This window comes from Eublepharis macularius, chromosome 15 (genome assembly GCF_028583425.1).
Source record: "Eublepharis macularius isolate TG4126 chromosome 15, MPM_Emac_v1.0, whole genome shotgun sequence".
Taxonomy (NCBI): domain Eukaryota; kingdom Metazoa; phylum Chordata; class Lepidosauria; order Squamata; family Eublepharidae; genus Eublepharis; species Eublepharis macularius.
This window is the reverse complement of record NC_072804.1, coordinates 25,500,827-25,519,738: the sequence shown is the minus strand read 5'-3', so window position 1 is coordinate 25,519,738 and position 18,912 is coordinate 25,500,827. Positions and strand designations below refer to the sequence as shown.

The 18,912-nt window shown below is 42.6% G+C and overlaps 1 protein-coding gene across 5 annotated transcripts; it reads left to right on the top strand.

The window, feature by feature from the left end:
• The first annotated feature begins 301 nt into the window (after positions 1–301).
• Positions 302–17,807, top strand: PARP11 (poly(ADP-ribose) polymerase family member 11). 5 transcript variants are annotated; one of them, XM_054999735.1, is made up of 9 exons: positions 302–357; positions 1,857–2,036; positions 3,626–3,751; positions 5,133–5,253; positions 7,683–7,758; positions 10,775–10,847; positions 10,933–11,063; positions 13,470–13,633; positions 16,677–17,807. In XM_054999735.1, the coding sequence occupies exons 3-9, from the start codon at positions 3,629–3,631 to the stop codon at positions 16,988–16,990; spliced, it is 1,002 nt and encodes a 333-aa protein (XP_054855710.1). In that variant the 5' UTR covers positions 302–357; positions 1,857–2,036; positions 3,626–3,628; the 3' UTR covers positions 16,991–17,807. The 5 variants fall into 5 exon arrangements, with proteins under 5 accessions (XP_054855710.1, XP_054855711.1, XP_054855708.1 ...); XM_054999736.1 differs by having other exon boundaries at positions 310–401; positions 13,470–13,621; XM_054999733.1 differs by having other exon boundaries at positions 310–401.
• Positions 17,808–18,912: the final 1,105 nt, after the last annotated feature.

The window sequence follows — 18,912 nt, the reverse complement described above, 5'->3', positions numbered from 1 at the left end:
GGTTGGACTAGATGATCCTGGCGATCCCTTCCAGCCCTATCATTCTATGACAATAAAATGGCACCAAAGAGACAGCACACCTCTTCTGTGAACTGATTTATTAATTTGTTTTTAAAAACGGGTGCTAGTGCTAGCCGCCGTGTGGAACACCCACCGCCCCAGGCTTCTCGCGCCCCAGCCACCTGTCCCAGGAACGCAGTTCCAATCCAGACCGGAAGCGAAGGCGAACGCGTCACGCACGTTTTCTCCTACTTGACAGGCGAGTCAACGGCCGCGCGCCGTTGGGCGGGGCCAATCAACGGCCGCGCGCCGGCGGGGGCAGGAGTTTGGCGGGTCGCTGCGGCGGCCGGTGACGTGGTGAGGGACTCTGCCGCCGGCGCCTGTGGCGGGGGCCTAGAAGGGTAGGCCGTTGGCCCCTCTCTAGCCCCAAGAGCGGGGAAAGGGCGCAAGGCATGCGGGGAAGGGGAGGGGGCGGCGCTGGGGAGCTGGCAGCTTCCCTCTGTGGAAACGGAGCCTCTAATTGTCTAGCGACGATGCCGACGAGGACAAGTCTGCGCATGCTCAGGGCCAGCGCCTGGCCTCTTCTGTCCCTTCCTGTAAAGACGCTCTGCGCATCCTCAGAGCGTCTTGGGTCGCCTAGATTCTAGTCTTAACTGATAGATCAAGATGGGTAGCTGTCTTTGTCTGTAGCAGTAGAAAAGAGCAAGAGTCCAGTAGTGCCTATGAGACTAAAAGAAATTTGTGGTAGGGGGTGAGCTTTCGTGAGCCACAGCTTCGTATCTGAAGAAGTGAGCTGTGGTTCACGAAAGCTCCTACCACAAATTTTGTTAGTCTTATAGGTGCTGCTGGACGTTTGCTCTTTTCTAGTCTTAACTGCTGTGCCGGGCTGGTGTTATGCAGCGCAGCAGGTTCTCTTAACTTCAAGATTCAGTCGACCATTTTTATATTAGCTTTATTCTACTGTATTTGGATGGTGTGTGTGTGTGTGTAGTGAACCACTTGAAAGTATTAGCCAGAGACTCGTTTATTACATGGCGTAAGAGCGTTATGAAAAGTTGGGTACTCTGGCAGAATGGCAAAGGGTGAAGTCATCAGCTGGGAAATTTCCATCTGTAGTGTCTGTGAGACTGCTGAGCTTTGGGGCAGGACAGGCAGCTGCTGAGAACGGCCGTTGGTCAGGAACCCACTGGCCCTCCCTTGCCCTAGAAGCTCCTCCTCTAACCACCCAAGAAACCTGGTGTCTTTTCCCTTCTTGGGAAAAAGTGTTTTATGGGAAAGTTTAGAGCTCAGGCAGTTGGGGCTGGACATCATTAGCACAACCCCTTCCAGGATATAATTTTGTAGTTTAAAGACTCCAGAGAGGAGGGGAAGGCAATTAATTGAAGTGACTACCCTTAGTTTGGGGGGCAGGTGAAATTAAAGTGGGAGTAGTATACTACAGCCTGCAATTCCCATCCCTAATTCCTCTCCCCCCATGTTTGCGTAAAGGATTGGCTCAATTTAATTTCTACCTTTTTCACACACCATGATTAATTTCTTGCGCCATTGCGCCAGCTCTTATAATTCTAGATTTTGGGGGATGGGGAGCAAACCCTGAAATGTTTCTGATAGATGGAGAGTTCTCGAAAGTACAGAGAAACCCATTCTTTGTCCATGGGTCATCCTTTTCCACTAATGTACATTAAAGAACATATGCTAATTTTTAACAGGAGCAATTTACTCATTCCCCTTCATGAAGGCAAAAGTGTCTGTATTGGAAAGGGTTTCTGCACCTGTTCAGGGAGTCCAAAGTGCCAGTGTTTTAAATAAAATGCTGTTTATATGAAATCTGCTGTTTATATGAAATCTTCATGTAGAACTTTTGAAGCAAAACTTGCAAGCGATTTGAAAAACAAATTTTGAGAAGTTGAGTGTAAATCTACAAGTATATCGGGCAGTTTTAAACACCAAGAAATGAAGGTACCAGGAGGGGCTTGGAAAGAGAAGAGAGAGAGAAGCACACACTCTTGATTGATGGATCCTGGCTACATATAAAGGTGCTTTTTATGTTATTGTTTTGGCATGCGAGGCTCTTTCAGACAACTCCTTCCCGTGTTTGGGTAATCTGAAAAGAACTGGGTCATGTAGGAGGTGCCCAAGCTTTAGTACTTCTCTACACCCTTCCTAGAAACTTGGTCTGGAGACAAGGAAGATCATTAGTCCGTCTAGCTTAGTATTGTCAACACTAATTGATACCTTGTCTGCAAGGTCTCAGGCAAGAGTCCCCGCTCTGTTTGGGACTTTTTGCATGCAAAATGTGTACCTTTCTATTCGAAACTGGAGTGCTGTGTTAATTGTACTGCTTACTTACTGGCTTCCGGGCTCAGTTCAAAGTGCTGATTAAAGCCCTTCACAACATGGGGACCTCACACTGATCTATCTCCTGGGACATTGCCATGCACCAGATGTGCTCTTCAAACAGCCATGTCCTGAAGGTGCCTGCTCTTAGGATTGTCCATATGGCAATAGTTACGTTAGTTTTGCCATGTGGCAATAGTTAGTTAGGCTTCTTCTGTGGTGGACCTAGTCCTCTGGAATGCTTTACCAGAATTGGTGCAGAGGGCACTTTGGCTCACTGCATTCAGGAAGGCTTATAAGGCAGTTTTATTTCAAAGGGTATTTGATGGAGGGTAAACTGTTCTTGCTAATTAGGATGCGTCTTTATCCTTTCTGTTGTTGTGTCCTATACATTTTTTATCTTGTTGACAGTTATATTTTATATGTTTGCAACCTGTTACTTTGTTTGCTGCCTTGTTAGAACATAAGGTGGGATATAAATATTTTAAATAAATATTAAAAATGATCTCACTATGCATTCTTTGTGTTTTTTTGTAACAGAGAGAATGTAGCTCCTTCACTGGCCTCTGAATGGTCAGCATCCACCCCCCTCCCTCTTCAGTCAGTAGACATTTTCTTTTTGGAGTTACTCTGATTTCCTAACCCTTCAGTGGAATCCTATGCAAAGTTACTCTCATTTAAGCCTGTTGAAATCAATGAGCTTAGACTGGAGTAACTCCTTGTAGGATTGCACTGTTAGTTCTGTTGAGCGAGAAGTGAAAAATGAACAGTAATGGTGGAACCTTGTGATTCAAAGAAAATACCAGCCCTGTATCAAGTTCTTCACTCACTCTTGACAGCAGCTGGTTTGACGTAACCTATGCCTGATGTTATGGTGTGTGTTCTGTCCCCTGTGGCACGTTATTGGCTGTTGTGGCCTGGGCATTGTAACGACTGTCAGGAAATTGGAAGAAGAGGAAGAGGACCTTTACAGTGGCTTGGTTTTTGGAGGTAGCCTGTCATGTTTTGGAATGCACAGCTTTTCCCAAAGAAGTAAGGCAGGGAAGGAAAGTTGTGCCTTTTTAATAACGGAGGTAATAAACCTTTTCTCTGCATTTCAGTTAGGTAATGTAGTCTTGCTTGCTGTTCCTGTGGCCTTTAAGTTTTTAACTGCCTTTCTTCCTGTGGCATAGGTCATAAGAGAAGAGCAATGCAGTAACTTTACAACTTTTTTTTACTCAATTGTTTAAACTGCAGACAACTAGGATATAATTAGAATTATGCTCATGAATTTTTCTGACTGTTTCAGGAAATGTTTCAAGGAGGTGATGATTTCTCTCAAAATGTGGCGGCTCACATTGAAGAAATGGATACATCTGACACCCAGTGGGGATGGTTTTACTTGGCTGAATGTGGCAAATGGCATATGTTTGAGGTATTTATTTAAATATATAAATAGAACGCCCCATTCAGCATTTTGTTATCTACAACCTGTGAAGTGGGTCATTATTCCCATTTTACAAATGGGAAAGTGAGGCTAAAATCTTTCATGAAGCAAAACACTCTGCATATGCTCAACAGGAAGCTAACAGCCCAGGGTCTCTGATAAATATTCCATGAACAGGACCACACTGAAATCCAGTATTGAGCTTCTTTTCATTGGTTCAGAGTGTACTTAGTTATCTTAATGGTAACAGGGTTTTAAGTATGTAATAGTCTGTGGTGGATATGAGGAGTCAGGGTCTGGCATTTTAGGAGCCTCAGCTTTGCAGTGGGGCCTTTCAGCAAAGTAATATTAATAACATTAATAACATGGGTTTCCGAGTGTGTTCGCAAGAGAGAACAGCAGGCAACCCAAGCATCTTGATGAGTGTAAGACACATTTGCACTTCCAGGCAGGAAAACTGGATGCTTTGGGTCACTAGTGGAGTTGTTGGGGGGGGGTTGCATTCAGCTTGGCAGGTCGCAGTTGCAGAGACTTCTTTTAACATATAACAGTAGCTAGGAAACACTCACATCCTCATTAGCTGTGTTTGAATATTTAATTCAGCCTTTGAGCAAGACTTGCAGTAGTCAGGGACAGGTTTTCAGGGCCCTTTGCTACAGTCTTCCTCTTCCTTTTTCTTTACTCTCCACTCCTGTTTCTTTCCCTGCATTTTGGGTGTGTGTACATTAATTTCCTCTTTAGTTTCTATGTCCTTGCTCTGTTTGAGCTGGTTTGGTGTAGTGGTTAAGAGCGCGGGACTCTAATCTGGAGAACCAGGTTTGATTCCTCCACTTGAAGCCAGCTGGATGACCTTGGGTCAGTCACAGCTTCTAGGAGCTCTCTCAGCCCCACCCACCTCACAGGGTGTTTTGTTGTGGGGATAATAATGGCATGCTTTGTAAACTGCTCTGAGTGGATGTTAAGTCATCCTGGGCGGTATATAAATCGAATGTTGTTATTATTATTCATTTTCTCCACATCACATCAATTCTTAACACAAAACATATGGTTTAGAATAATATTCAAACTGTTTAACTGAATATAATTTGGATAATTTCAGAGTAGGGAGATGGGCACAACTTGGAAAAGAAGCTGATGAAGAGTGTATGTGGCAGAACTGGACATAAACTCACCTCCACTCTCAGAAAGTGGCCTTGAGTTAGTGTCTCTTATCTACAAGAGGGCAGTACCAATTTTGCCTTACCCTACAAGGTTTTTGTAAGAAGTACAGTGATAAAGTATGTATAGTACGCTAAAATGCTATTTATGGGCTAAGTATTAAGTCCCTAGTATGAAATATTTCCAAATGTGCTATCTGCTTATTTTGAAGACTGATTCCAGTACTCAGTGTTCAGTTAGCACAGAAGACATTGAAAGGAGCTTCAAAATGAATCCACAGGACTCCATTTGCTTCACAACTGCAAAATTTAACTACAAATTAGACTTTTCAGGTATATATCTGTCTATTTATACCTTTTACAGGTTTCTTGTGATCAAATCTGCAAACTTAGTTGTGAGAGGCTGGCAGCGACCAGCTCTTGGAAGCAAAAACAAAACTGGCGTGATTGGGAGGGTCTTCTTTATGCTATGACTACTCACTTGATATTTATGGTTGTTAACACTTCTCAGCCTTTTCCTTTAGATAACTAAAGTCTTGTTTTCCTTTATTTGAAAAATGAATGTCTGTGTCACACGAAAGGGGATACAAAAGTCCCCCCTTGAAAAAAACCTGAATGTTATTTATTCCCCAGTGGGACCCACAGCAGTGAACATCAACACGCTCTCCCTTCTCTTTTTCATCATGACAGTCAGGGCTGTTTCTAGGTTTTTGTGGGCCTTGAGTAACAGAGTATAACAGGGCCCTTTGGGTTCAGTCCCCTTCTCCTCTAACCACGTCCCTTCTATTTGGGTCCTCCCATTTGGCTCTACTCTTTCTTTGTTAATCACTCCCTCTTCCTTTTCAAGTTACTTACTTTGGTAAAGAAAAATCATACAAAATTTTCCTTTCTTGGTTGCAAGAAAACAACCCAGAAAATCATCAGTCTGGATGCAGCCATAGTGTAAGCAATCGGCTTTTGGTGAAAAAGTGGTTGAGTATATTACTACACTCTCTAGCTAACATGGAAAAAGAGCTCATGTTGTGGGTGCATCTTGTTTAAAATTCCACAGAAACAATCCAAGACCCTTCTGTTCCCTTCTCAATATCGTTCTGAATCATAACTTAGATTCACAAGATATTTGCAACTGAGAAATTATTTCCATCATTGTTTAGGATGAAATTGGCTGTGACTTTTCATTGTAAAGACCTCTGCCATTCTTACCCATCAGTCTTTATATTCCTGTTCACAGTTGTACCTCTTTCATCCTGAGCAACATACAAGCAGCAGAGCCTTGCGGCTCTGTGGTTCTCTGCCCTGCTTGCCAGGAAGGTCCTAAGTCCTGTTCTGTTCCCTTCTTTGTTATGAGGCACAGCTAGAACACATCAGGAAGAGCTGCTGCAGCTCTGACCAACCAGAACAGCACACTGAATTTTGTACAGGTGGGGCAGACATGAGTCACAACAGGGGGCCCTGCAGTGGGAAAGGGGGAATGGATAGAAACTGCCAGTTTGGATCCAACCCATTAAGTCACATAAAGGATCTAAAAATAACAGATCTTCAAACATAAGTTCTCTACACTCATTCCTTCAAACAAAAATCTTTTTTTTGTTTCTAAAATAGAAAGCACGTAATGAGCAACACACTTTATCTGGACCTTAAATAACTTGTTGTCCTAAAGTACTCTCTCAAAAAGCATTATCCCTGTAATCACTTTTATTAAGATCAACCAAAATGACACAAAAGATTGTGTGATCTTTCAAAATCTTCATCAGTCTGAACATTAAATCCAAAATCTTCATCAGTCTGGATATTACAGAATAAAACAGCGGGGTGGGGAATGTTTCAGGACATGAATTTTAAGACCAGTTCTTGCCCTCCTTCCTGTGTTAATGGTAACAGGCAAGCAGATAAAAAGTGGAGCCATTGATATCTGGTTGCACTCTAGTTCCTGTAAACAAGGAAGAATAAATGTTTCCCCCCTTAAATTACAAAGGCCAGCAATTTTCTGTGTATCTCTCAGACATCAGGCAACAGTCACAGATCTCTTGTAGGATGAGAGCAAAGGAATTATTTAGTCATTGTATTGACGAATTAGAGGTAAATTTAAGGTGATGCATGAGGTGCACAGCCAATTAAAGCCAGATTGGGTAGTTTTACCCCTGGTGACTGATCCGGCGAGCGTACATGGTAGAGTAGGGATTCACTCCTGGGTGTTTCTTGCTACGTCACACTGGTTAAGCTGAAACTGTTCGGTTAAGATGAAAAGGGTAAGGGAGGAGGTATAAGCATGGCTTATAACTGGGAATTTGGATAGGAGAGGACAGAATAAGTGGTAGAATGTATCCATCAAACTCAGTCTACAAGTATGTGATGCGCTGGGAGCTGGGAGCCCTATGCATGCTGCCAGCTGCCTTAAGTTTTGGGGAGGAAAGGGAGGATATGTGTTTAATAAAGACATCCATATAAGTACAGTTGCTAATGGAAAAAATGTACACGAGCAGGATTAGGAAAAGGCAGAGTAGAGCTTATCATTGGTAACAAAAAAGCAGTTCCAAATTGAAATGGAGTCCTTTTCATAGTGTTCCTTAATTTTTCATCAGTCTTTTGAGACAGCAGTTAAATTCAGAGACCAGCACAATTGACCTTTAACAGACAGGTTTGTGAACTGATAGTTGGAATAATTTGGGGTAATCATTTTTTATGCTAGAGCTCTGAAAAGATGTACTTGACAAAGTATGGGCCATTTTCCTGATCTTGACTAACTTTGGTTTGATATACAGAGATGAAACAAACTAATCTGACAACTGGAAAACAACGTCCCATAAAACGAGCTCCATTTTCTATCACTGCTTTCAGGTAGGAAGTAAAGGTGACTTTAGCTGTCCTTGATCTGCAAATTTACCTTTCCATGTTAATGCTGATTGCAGCTTTTTTTCCTCTTAGTATATCTATTGAAGTGGAAAAGATAGCAAGCCGGTTGAAACTGTAATTTGGCATGACAAGCTTACACTTCGTATTAGACCAAATGTTATAAGATCCAGACATTTCGCAATATCTTAATAGAGTTTGTAAGACAGCTGATGAGGGACATTGCTTAATCTTTTTTTGCACCACTGAAAATAAAATTAAACAGTGGCATCTTAAAGATTAAGAACATTTATTCCAGCGTAAGCGTTTATGAGTCAGAGCTCACCTCATCAGGTGCATGAGCTCTGATTTACAAAGGCTTGAGCTGAAATAAATTTCTTTATTAATCTTTAAGGTGCACTGGACTTCTGTTTAATTTTGTTGCAGCAGTACAGCATGGCTTCCACCTGGAATTCTTATGACTGAAAGTAGTTTCATTCAGTAGTTTTGGAATCTGCTCTGGGCATAATCCACCAGCAAGCTTTTTTCCTCTAGGCCCATTCAGTGGGAGCTGACCAAGAGCATGCAGTCTGTTTCCTTACTTGGTTCCCTCCATACTTGGATTGTTACGCAAGCAAGCAAAGGAGTTTTATTTACCTCATATGAATAGGTCAATAAGTCTTTGGCAAGTTGAATGGGATTTTTAATTTATTTATTTATTTATAGTCCGCCTTTCTCACTGAGACTCAAGGCGGATTACACAGTATGAGGTTAATACAATCAGTATCAAGTACATTTCAGTACAATACCATAAGGTAAACAGATACAAGTTTAAAAGACATAGCATTAGCAAGGATCCAAGACAGAGTAGAAAAAATATTGGCGCAAAACATACTCAATTCTACTAATTTGTCTTTATTAAAAAAAAATAAGAATCACTATGTGAAACACATGAATTGCTGCAGCCTTTCCTGAACTGACTTTTGAAAAACAGGCAAACATTGCTTCTTCTCGGGGGGTTTTGGAACACTTTTGTGTATGTTTAAGGCTGCTTCCGCATAGGATCAGCAAAAGGTGGAGTTAGCAGTAAGGGGAACAGCAGCAGCAGGTGAGCCACTGGCTGTCCCCATGCTGCTCGTTTCCCCTTTCCCTCTGTTACTTCAGCTCAGGACCTCCACTAGAACAACAGTCATGCTTCCCACCACCCCCTGCCATGGCCGGCACCCTTCCCAACTGAGCCATGATGCAAAACTGTGAAACAAAAGATGCTGAATTATACTCCCTACCCAGATTGGTTGTGAGCAGAGTGCAGTATGTTGGCTGTCTCTTCTGTATTTGGTGTGGAGGGTAAGCTGCCTAGTTAAGGTTTGTAGCAACTATTGTCACATCCAGGTATTTTTCTGCTTCAGGTCCTCCCTGCCCCATCTTGTAGCTCGTACCCTTACGTTGTGAGCTCTAAAGCCCACAATGTGTAATGAATCAATTGTGCTGTTGGCTGTGCACCTGGAAGACCCTGTTCTTCTGGGAGGTCATCTGCGTGGTGAAGCAGAAGGTCTTGCGTTGCTCCTTGGTGATGCTCTTGCAGCACTGTCTCCTGGTTAGGGTTGCTGTCTCCCACCCACCCCCATTAGGGGCAGAGGATCCTCTGCTTCTGCTCACTTGGCCTGCAGGAGGCTGATGCATGCGCAAAATGTGCACCTTGTGCTGGAAAATAATGTCATTTTAGGGTGCAAATGGAAGCTATGGATTGTCCGTGGAGGGGGGGGTGGAATTCAGTAAAAATCACTCCCAAACACTAAGAAAATTACGTCATTTTCCAGCATGACGGGTGGGTGTGGGAGTGCATGCTTCATGTGCACACTGCCCCCCATGTCTGTCCAGTTTCACTTTTATTTGTTGCAAGCCATGTGCTACAAACAAGTCAAAATACATTAAAAAGTAATATATAAAAGAATAGTCATCCGGAAAGCCTCCCAACTGGCCTCATATCAGGGAGCCATGTGATCATCTGGCCCCCCATATAAGTTACAGCTTGACTGAAAGGCCTGTTTCCCCTCCTTCTTTCCCACCCCGTATGTATTATTGGCAGGGATAGGGTGTAAGGTATAAGGGGTCTGGACATGATGTTAACAGGAATTCTGTGGTTTTATTGAAGTTTTAATGTAAATTATGCTTTACTGTTGTGACCCGCCCTGAGCCAACTTGTGGGGAGGGCGGGATAGAAGTTAAATAAATAAATAGTATATTATATAAGGAATTCATATTGTAGTTAATGATGGTGAAATTGCTAACATTCTAGGCCAACTGCTTCCTTGTTTAGCATTCCAAGTTAGAAAATTTTGCCACCTTACTTGTGGAGGGAGACACATTGATAGTAGGCTTTACCTTGAAGAGTTATTCATAAGGAAATGTATCCTGTTGTAAATATTTAATATTGTGAAACTGTCATCATTGTATTGTTCTCACTGATATGTTTTCTGGAAAATGCTATAAATCAGGGGTCTCCAACCTTTTGGATCCTGCAGGCGCCTGTGGAATTCTCAGACAGGGTGGTGTGCACAAAATGGCTGTCACAGGAGACGGAGCCCATCATAAAATATCAGGGAGTAGGTTATGCGTGATCTAATAGTAAACTCTTCAACATTTCAGGCCAAAGCTCCGTTTAATAGAAGGCCTTTTAATCTGCACAGTCAAACAAATCTCTAGTAGGCTAATCAAACACCCTGCGGGGCAGAAGCCCCTCCTGGCCCTGCCCACTTTCTAACAGCACTTGGCAGACACCAGAAAAGATGTTGGTGAGTTCCATGGTGCCCGCAGGTACCACATTGGGGCCCCTGCTATAAACTCCTATTAAAAATGCGGTCCCAGGGATGTGCTCTCGCTTCTAGCCTTACACAGCTGAATATTACAGTAGAGCACTAACTTCAGTCGGGATTCCTTTTGGTCTTTCAGATCTCTCTGCAATATTGGAGGGCAATTTGAAATAGGAACTGACCGTGTCTTTTTCCCCCTTTTGTATTTAAAGTTGTATCTGTGAAAACCAGTCTATTCCCATACCTTCTCACTGGGAGAATGTAAATTCTGAAGAACCATACCAGGTAGGACACTGGCAGATTCTATTGGATACGTTGGCAAGAAGGGTTAATAGACCTCTGTGAAGATGTGCTGGTTTCTCTCTTTCAGCTTATTCCTTTGCAAAAGCAGACAAACGAGTATAATTACGTTGCTAGTCGCTTTGGGGAAACAATGGAAAGCAATCGAATTAAAAGAATACAGAGGATTCAGAATCTAGACTTGTGGGAATTTTTTTGCAGGTAAGGCAATTTCCAGTGTGATTTTCCAGCTAAACATCCAAAATGGAATAATGGACCCTTTAAAAAAAGTCTTATTAGCACTTACACTTGTCTGTTTTTTATGTGTAAAATGCCTGTTCGGTCGCAGACTTCTGCTCGTTTGCCTTGTCATTCTGCTCTGCCATTTTTTCGTATGGTTTGGTAAATTGTATACTGTTGCCCAGATGACACACTCCCCTAAATACATGCCTGCTGTTTAAATCTTTCCTCCTCCACCTCCATGATAAGATCATTGGAGATGACACACGATAGAATATCTTTGTGCTCCAACTTACCCTCTGCTCCCCAAGTATCAGTTAAGTGGAATGTGGCGATGCTGATTGCAAGGAGGGCATATGCCTTCTCTAATTAAACATCACCAAAGCAGTGCTACACATTCATGGTAGTGTCGTTTGGGACTGGACCAGTGGCTCAGTGCAAGAAGACAAAACCATCTGATGTAACTGCCCAGGGGCAGCACCATACAAAGACCATTTCAGGTTGGAGTCCTGAGGTAGCAGATAGTGAGGCTTATGCTGAATTTTCTCATGGGGGCTCCTCTTCCTTCCCCCACCATTTTCTGTGCTCTTGTCCTGGGGTAAAGGTTGTTACCTCAAAGGTATAGGCACAGCAGACTTATATACTTAATCTGTGATCATAATGGAATATTGACTGGGATATAATAATGCAAGACAGATTGACACCACCAGCCCTCTAGGATGTTGCATTAGTACAGTTAACCAAGCAGTCCTATGATCCTGCTATGTTGGTGGTATTCTGGTGTAGCTATAGCAGGGGTAGCCAAACTGCGGCTCGGGAGCCACATGTGGCTCTTCTAGACATATCATGTGGCTCCCAGAGGTCTCTGAGCATCACCATGGCCATACAGTAGAGAAGGAGGGGGAAATAGGCACGCTTGCAAGCTCCCCCCCTCCACCCCTTCCTGTGATGTCACTTTCACAGCACTCCCCCAAACCCGCCTCTTCCTCTGAAGTCACTTCAATGCTTACTATCTTGCGGCTCTCAAACATCTGAGGTTTATTCTATGTGGCTCTTTCATTAAGCGAGTTTGGCCACCTCTGAGCTATAGGATGCTAGCTGTGCTGTGCCTGTGGAGAAATAAGGGGGGGGGGGGTGTTACTTTAAAGAATAAAGAGCATAGCATTAGGGTTGCCAGTCAGTCTCTGAGCAGAGACTGGCGATAGAAGTCATTTTACAGCAAGGAAGAAAAAGGAGCACGGGGGGTTGAATGTCAATCCATAGAAAACTGGATAACCAAAACGGTTGAAAAGAACAAGAAACTTTTTTTATATAAGTGTCAAGGTCAATACAAAAAAGGGGGGAAATACACAAATCGTTAATAGAATTCCAAACCATGTTGTTAAAACAATGTCAGTCTGGTTCCACATATAGGTACCTTCCCCTTGTGTAGAAATTATTGAACAAATATATCCATACATATAGGGATATCATATATTACAGGCAGCTTACAGAATCAACCAGAAAAAAGAAAGAACATTTTTTAATTGACTGTATTCTGAAAAATTTCAGCTCTGAAAATTTTTAAAAATGAAATTCAACCACTCACACAGACAGGATGTAAATGAGTATGGAATGAGTCTCCAAACAGTTAAAATTAAAAGCCCAAACAGTTAAATTGTTAAAAACCAATGTGGTTTGTGCAGTCTTGCAAATAGGCCCATATAAGTTATTTGCCTGTCTGCTCACACGTGCTTTTAGTAGCCAGTTGTGGCCTAAGATCATTAACTTTTGTAAAGCATCTTTGGCTGCTCTGTACAATTTCTTACTTGCCATGGGCAACCGTGCAAATTTCTGGGTATAAGCTTGGATGTGCACTTGCAAAGCGTACTGAAGTCACTAAATTTGCCCTTAAAGTAATCTTTTTCTTTAGTGATTTAATTAGCTCATGACCAGGGGTGGATGTTTGCGGCAAATCCATCTACTAAGTAAAGATGTGCTCACCCCACCCCGACAAGAATTTACAGTTGAGGACAATCTGCACTGCAGTCCTATGCAGAACACTTCATTCTATGTCTGTTGAAATTAATGTGTTTAGATTGGAATAACTGCATTGGCTAACACTATTAGCTACATGCAACAATCTCCAAAACAGTCTTGTAGATAAGTACACAATTATTTACTAGTAGTAGGTTGGTGAAGGTGATTGTTTACAGAAGTGATGTCTACTGAGTTTAGGGTTTTCAGTTTATTGAGGCATAAATCCAGATTTATATCTACCATGGTACAAGGTGATAGAATGGATTCTAACACTAAAGCCTATACCTCCTCTGCTAGTCTTTGGTCTTGCTTTATATTACTTTAGTTGTTTGTTTCCTTGACAGCTTTTTTGTAATCATGTCACTGCAGGAAAAAGAATCAATTAAAAAAGAAAAGAGGCGTTCCTTTCATTAATGAACATATGTTGTTTCATGGCACTAGTGGAGAATTTGTAGAAGCCATCTGCATTCATAACTTTGACTGGAGAATTAATGGCATGCATGCTGCTGTCCATGGAAAAGGTAAAGGGTTGAGTGAGTTATTCTATTAAATGGATTTTTCCATATTAATTTTATTTATTTATTTAAAACATTTGTATCCCACCTTTTTGCCCAGTTAGCTGTCAAGGTGGCAAACAGTTAAAAAAATATTAAAATCAACATTAGGAACAATAAATATATGTAAAACAGCAAATAAGAACAAACAGGACAAAGAGTCAGTAAAGGAACACTAAAAGAAACAAAAAAAAGTCTTTACTTGCTGCTAGAAAACAATGATAGAAGGGTACCGGGAGATATCTCTAAGGCGGGAATTCCACAATTTTGGAATTCACAACAGAGAAGGCCTTCCTAGGGTTGCCACCCATAGTATAGCCTCAAATGGTGGTGGCAACCAAAGCAGCGCCTCCAAAGATTACTGTAGTAGGTTCATATGGGAGTAGGCGGTCCTTAAGATATGCTGCCCCCAAGCCATATAGGGCTTTGAAGGTCAATACTAGCACACTGAATTGGGCTGAGAAGCAAATTGGGAGCCAGTGTGGTTGGAACAAGACTGGAGCGGTATGGTCCCTACAACCCACTTTAGTCAGCATTCTAGCAACAGTATTCCTACCAATTATAAGCTTCCAGACACTCTTAAAAGAGCAGCCCCCCATAGAGTGCGTTGCAGTAGTCTAATCTAGATGTTTACCAGGGCACGTACTTACTGTAGCAAGGTATTTTTTTACACAGGAAAGGCTCCAGCTGCTCCCTAGTCAAAGCTGATGAAAGGGACTCCTGGCCCCCCACTGCCACTTGCTTATCCAGTAGGAGGACCAGGACCAGCAGCACCCCCAAGCTATGAACCTGCTCCTTGAGGGAGAGTGCAACCCCATCCGGAATAGGAGACACTTCAATGCCTGGGTCAGATCTTTGGGTAATTGGGACAAAGTTCCTTCCATGGCAGATTCACAGAAGAGGTCCATGGAGTCTATTTAGGCAGGGGACAGCCTGGCAGAGGGACTTCTCACCAGTGGCCCCCAGACTCTGGAACTCGTCTTCCCAGGGAGATTCACCTGTCCCCTTCTGTTTCCATCTTTTGCCGGCAAGTGAAGGCTTCTTTGTTTCTCTTGGTGTTTCCTCAGTGATCCTTTCTCCTTTTCCAATATTTTTACTGTTGTTCGTTTCTTTTGTATGTTTGAAGTTCTGGTTTCAGATTGTTTTAATGATGTATTTACGTTTTGGGATTAATGCCTTTTAGGATGAGATTTTATTTTGTATGTTTTAGTTTGTTAGCCGCCTTGGTGGCCCTGTGAGGGCAGAAAGCCAGGGTAAAAATCCTGTAAATAATAAATAAAATAAAATAACCAGAGAGGGTAAAGGATGGGGATGGCTGTCTATCCCCTATTGCTTGTGATCTTCTTGTCGGGTTGGCCACTGTAGGAGACACAGTGCCGGGACTGTGTGGGCCTTTGCTCTGATTCCACATACGCAATTCTTAGATACAACAAAAGGAAATCCGTCAACCATTCTGAGAGCCATTGTTAGAGTTCTGGATGGGAGAAAATTGTGGCCAGAAGCAAGAGGGTAAGGGCCCTGACATGGTCAGTCAAGCCCCTTGTACAACACTGGAGCTTTTGTGTGCATGTGGCTGGAAGATTTCTAACAGTCATCCATGCTGCTGCTATTTTAGTTCAGTCTGGTATGCAGAAAAGAGACTAGAAGAGGTCATTATGAAGTTGGACCTCTCTTAGCACTTGATCAGGAAGGTCCATCCCATAGTTTGAAACCTTTAATTCTGGCAAAAGGTTGCATTGACTGTATAGAGACTCCTCTAATAAACTGTTTCCAGCTGTTTGGAGGCAAATGCTGCAGTTAACTTGTGCTACCAGTTTTCCATGTGTTCAGAGGCCTCCTCATTTACATAAAGGTTAAGGATCACTGCAGTCCACCCACCTTACCCACACACACATTCATGGAACTGTTCCCAATCTGGAAGAGAATAGGGAAGCATGCTTGCATGTTGGGGACTCTGTGTGCCATTAGAATTTCCCTATCTGAACAGTGAAGCTTCCAAGGTTGAGTAAATGTGTGCAGACTTCCATGCCCTACCCCAGCTTTTTTTAATGCACATTTTCTATTTCCGTTTATTCCAATTGTGGAGTGGACTGTCCTGGGGACTACTCTATGTGTGTGCTTTCAATGTATGACAGAATGATGAAATCAAGCAGCTTTCTTCTGACCACGTCATCAGCTAGAGAGTTCACCAATGCACAGTAAATCCCACCACAAAGCTGTTTGCTGTTGGAACTTAGATACAATGAAGAACAAAAAATGACCACTGCATGTTGACTTTTCCTCTTCCTTTCCCCTGAAGATAGATCAAGATGGGTAGCTGTGTTAGTCTGTCTGTAGCAGTAGAAAAGAGTCCAGTAGCACTTATAAGTCTACCAAAATTTGTGGTAGGGTGTGAGCTTTTGTGAGTCACAACTCATCCACAGCTCAGGTATCTGAAGAAGTGAAATTTTGTTAGTCTTATAGGTGCTACTGGACTCTTGCTCTTTTCTACTTTCCCCTGAAGTTTGTATTTATTTACTTAACATTATTTATAGTCTGCCTTTTTCAGTGACTCTAAGGCAGTTTACAGCTTTAAAAAAACTCTAAAAGAAATGCATTAATAATATATATAACCAACAATAGTAAATTAATGAGCGTAGCACTAAAACATAATCTAATACAGACGGTAAGACAGGAGTTGCAGGATTGTAGAACAATACAATTATATGCAAAGTCATAAAGATGGATTACAAAATTAGAAGAGACTGCAATAAAAGCAGCATAATACATACAATGAAGAGTCTTAAATTCCAATGCCATTAACTACTAATAAAGGAAACACAAGGAGGTGTTGTAAAGTTGTGTATTTCCCTGCTCCCACTCCCATTGGCAGCCTGGGTCGTGGGTTTGAAGACATGTGAGCACATTAATGCACACCGGCGGGGAGGAAAAGGGAGAATGACACAGGGTGGTGGTTTTTGGCAGCCAACCCATATTCATCATCATGTCTAGTTCTACCCTCAGCACCTCTCTCTTTCTGTAGGGACGTATTTTGCTAGGGACGCATCATATTCCAGCCGTTTCTGCAGAGATGACATGAAGCACAGCAATACGTTTCAGATTCATGGCGTTGATCTGCAACTTCACATGTTCAGGAAGCATAAAGTGATGTTTCTTGCTCGTGTATTGACTGGAGACTTTATTACTGGGGACTCCAAATACGTGAGGCCACCTTCAAAGGATGGGAGCTTTGTAAATCTCTATGACAGTTGCGTGGACAACACTTGGAACCCAAAGATTTTTGTTATCTTTGATGCCAATCAGATCTATCCAGAATATTTAATAGAGTTCAGCTGAGACTTTGGAGATGGGGGTCTGCTGGATTTTCTCCCCTATTTTTACTGGTGGCCCATTATTACTTGCAAAGAAAATAAAAGTTATTTAGCAGGAAAATGTGTAGCAGCAAGTTAAAACAGATGTGGTTGGCTCCACCCTTCACATTTTTTAAATTTCCAAATACCAGAACGAGTCTAAACATCACTAATAGTTTACTGCATAACATTCTGCTGGTGATCTTGGGAATGATTCTGCAAAATAATTCCAGACAACTGGTCATTGTTAATTTATTCTACTATCTACCATCTATCAAAAAATCAACAATAGCATTAAATTGACATTCCTATCAGAGAAAGGAAAGATAGCAATATAATTGTAACCTTTAGGCCTAATTTATCATTTCTTTGTAATAAATTCCAGAATAGTAAACATGTTGTTCTGTTGGAACAAAACCAAAACGGAGTGTTGTGGCACCTTAAAAGCCAGCCAGTGTACTGTAGCATCAAATGTCATGGACTATGGCCTACTTTATCAGGGGCATGAAATGTGTCCTCAGGTGGCAGATGCATATCGATTGAATAGAGGGCAGCTGTCAATAATGGGGTCAACAGGCAATGAAATGCATGAAGTATTGTCTAGATACATACCAATGATAATACTATCCCATGGTGTGACATGTCTGGCCAAGTGAGGCCAGAGTAGTAGCAGAAGCCCTTCCCAAGGGAAAAGCTGCCCGAGACCAAGGGATTCCACACAGGAGCTGCCCCAGAGGCCTACAGTCGAGGAGTGGCGAGGCTCCAGTCAGCTGGGCATCAAGGGGAGAGCATTTATAGTTGCACTGACCGGGGGGGGGGGGGGCGGATTTCCCTGGGATTGTGTTGGTGGGGAAAGAGGGAAGAATCTGCAACTAGGGGGAAAGTGCAGTCCCTGGGCCACTCCTCAAGTGTGGCTGCTTGAAGAAGCTTGGAGTGGGTGAAGGAAAGGGGAGCTGTGGAAAGTGAGGTACTTTCTCGGGAGGCAAGCCGGTTCCCCAAAGAAGACTTGTATCAGCGAAACTGGAATAAAGAGAAGCTTGCATTGCACCTCTGGGTCCGAGTATCTTTCTAAGCAGTTGGATGGGGCCATGGATAAGTGACCATCACCCAGCCTGTTGCGCCTTCCTGTGCTCAAACATAGGCTCTCAGCATGGCAACAAATTCATGGCTAACTTCGAACAACACTTCCGTAGCTCCTGTCTTCAAATGCTGCTCTTCTGTTTGTGATCACCTAGACCCAATGGAAAGAAGCCCTTGAGATATTCCACTGGGACTTCAACAACTTCGATCTCATCATCAGCTTGGGTCATTCCACAAGCAGGTGTACTTTCTGGACACGAGTGTACACTGCCTAATGGACATTTATGTAACACTTTATACCAGAGGTCACTCACTGTTACACATTTCTTCATGTTTCCAGATACTAGCCAGAGCACATCACACAATCCAAAATCTACATTTAAGAACTATGATACAACCGCATTTGTTCCTGTTCTTTGGAGACAAACACATATTTGTGGGATTTACATCATTTTAAAAACATTAGTATCCACCCAATGAGGTGAAAAAATTTAGAAAAACCAGTCAAGGAGCCTGCTCCAATGTGTTCAAAAGAACAAGTGACAAAACACCTGCTTATTGTCACTTAAGGTGCACAGTGAAAACCACTCCAAGTATACCTTAAGATGATACTCTCAGTCCTTAGATGGCAAGCCCCTTCTCACTTACAGACAATAGGTGGTACCAGGGTGCCAAATTGCCTGGCTCTGGGATACTTTTTCCATTTACTCAATCTGAGGATGTGGACTGGAACCTTGGAGGTTTGAGGCCTATCATCTCCTATGACCGTTGCCCTTCTTGGTTACTTAAATCTGCCAGGGTGGGGGGCTGGCTGGGTCTGAGAGGTAA

Excerpts from the sequence above, each read along its gene's own strand:
- PARP11 (XM_054999735.1), top strand. The coding sequence starts at position 3,629 with ATGTTTCAAGGAGGTGATGATTTCTCTCAAAATGTGGCGGCTCACATT. Across the intron at positions 3,752-5,132 it reads GCAAATGGCATATGTTTGAG|ACTGATTCCAGTACTCAGTG; the intron begins GTATTTATTTAA and ends CTTATTTTGAAG. Across the intron at positions 7,759-10,774 it reads TTTTCTATCACTGCTTTCAG|TTGTATCTGTGAAAACCAGT; the intron begins GTAGGAAGTAAA and ends TTGTATTTAAAG.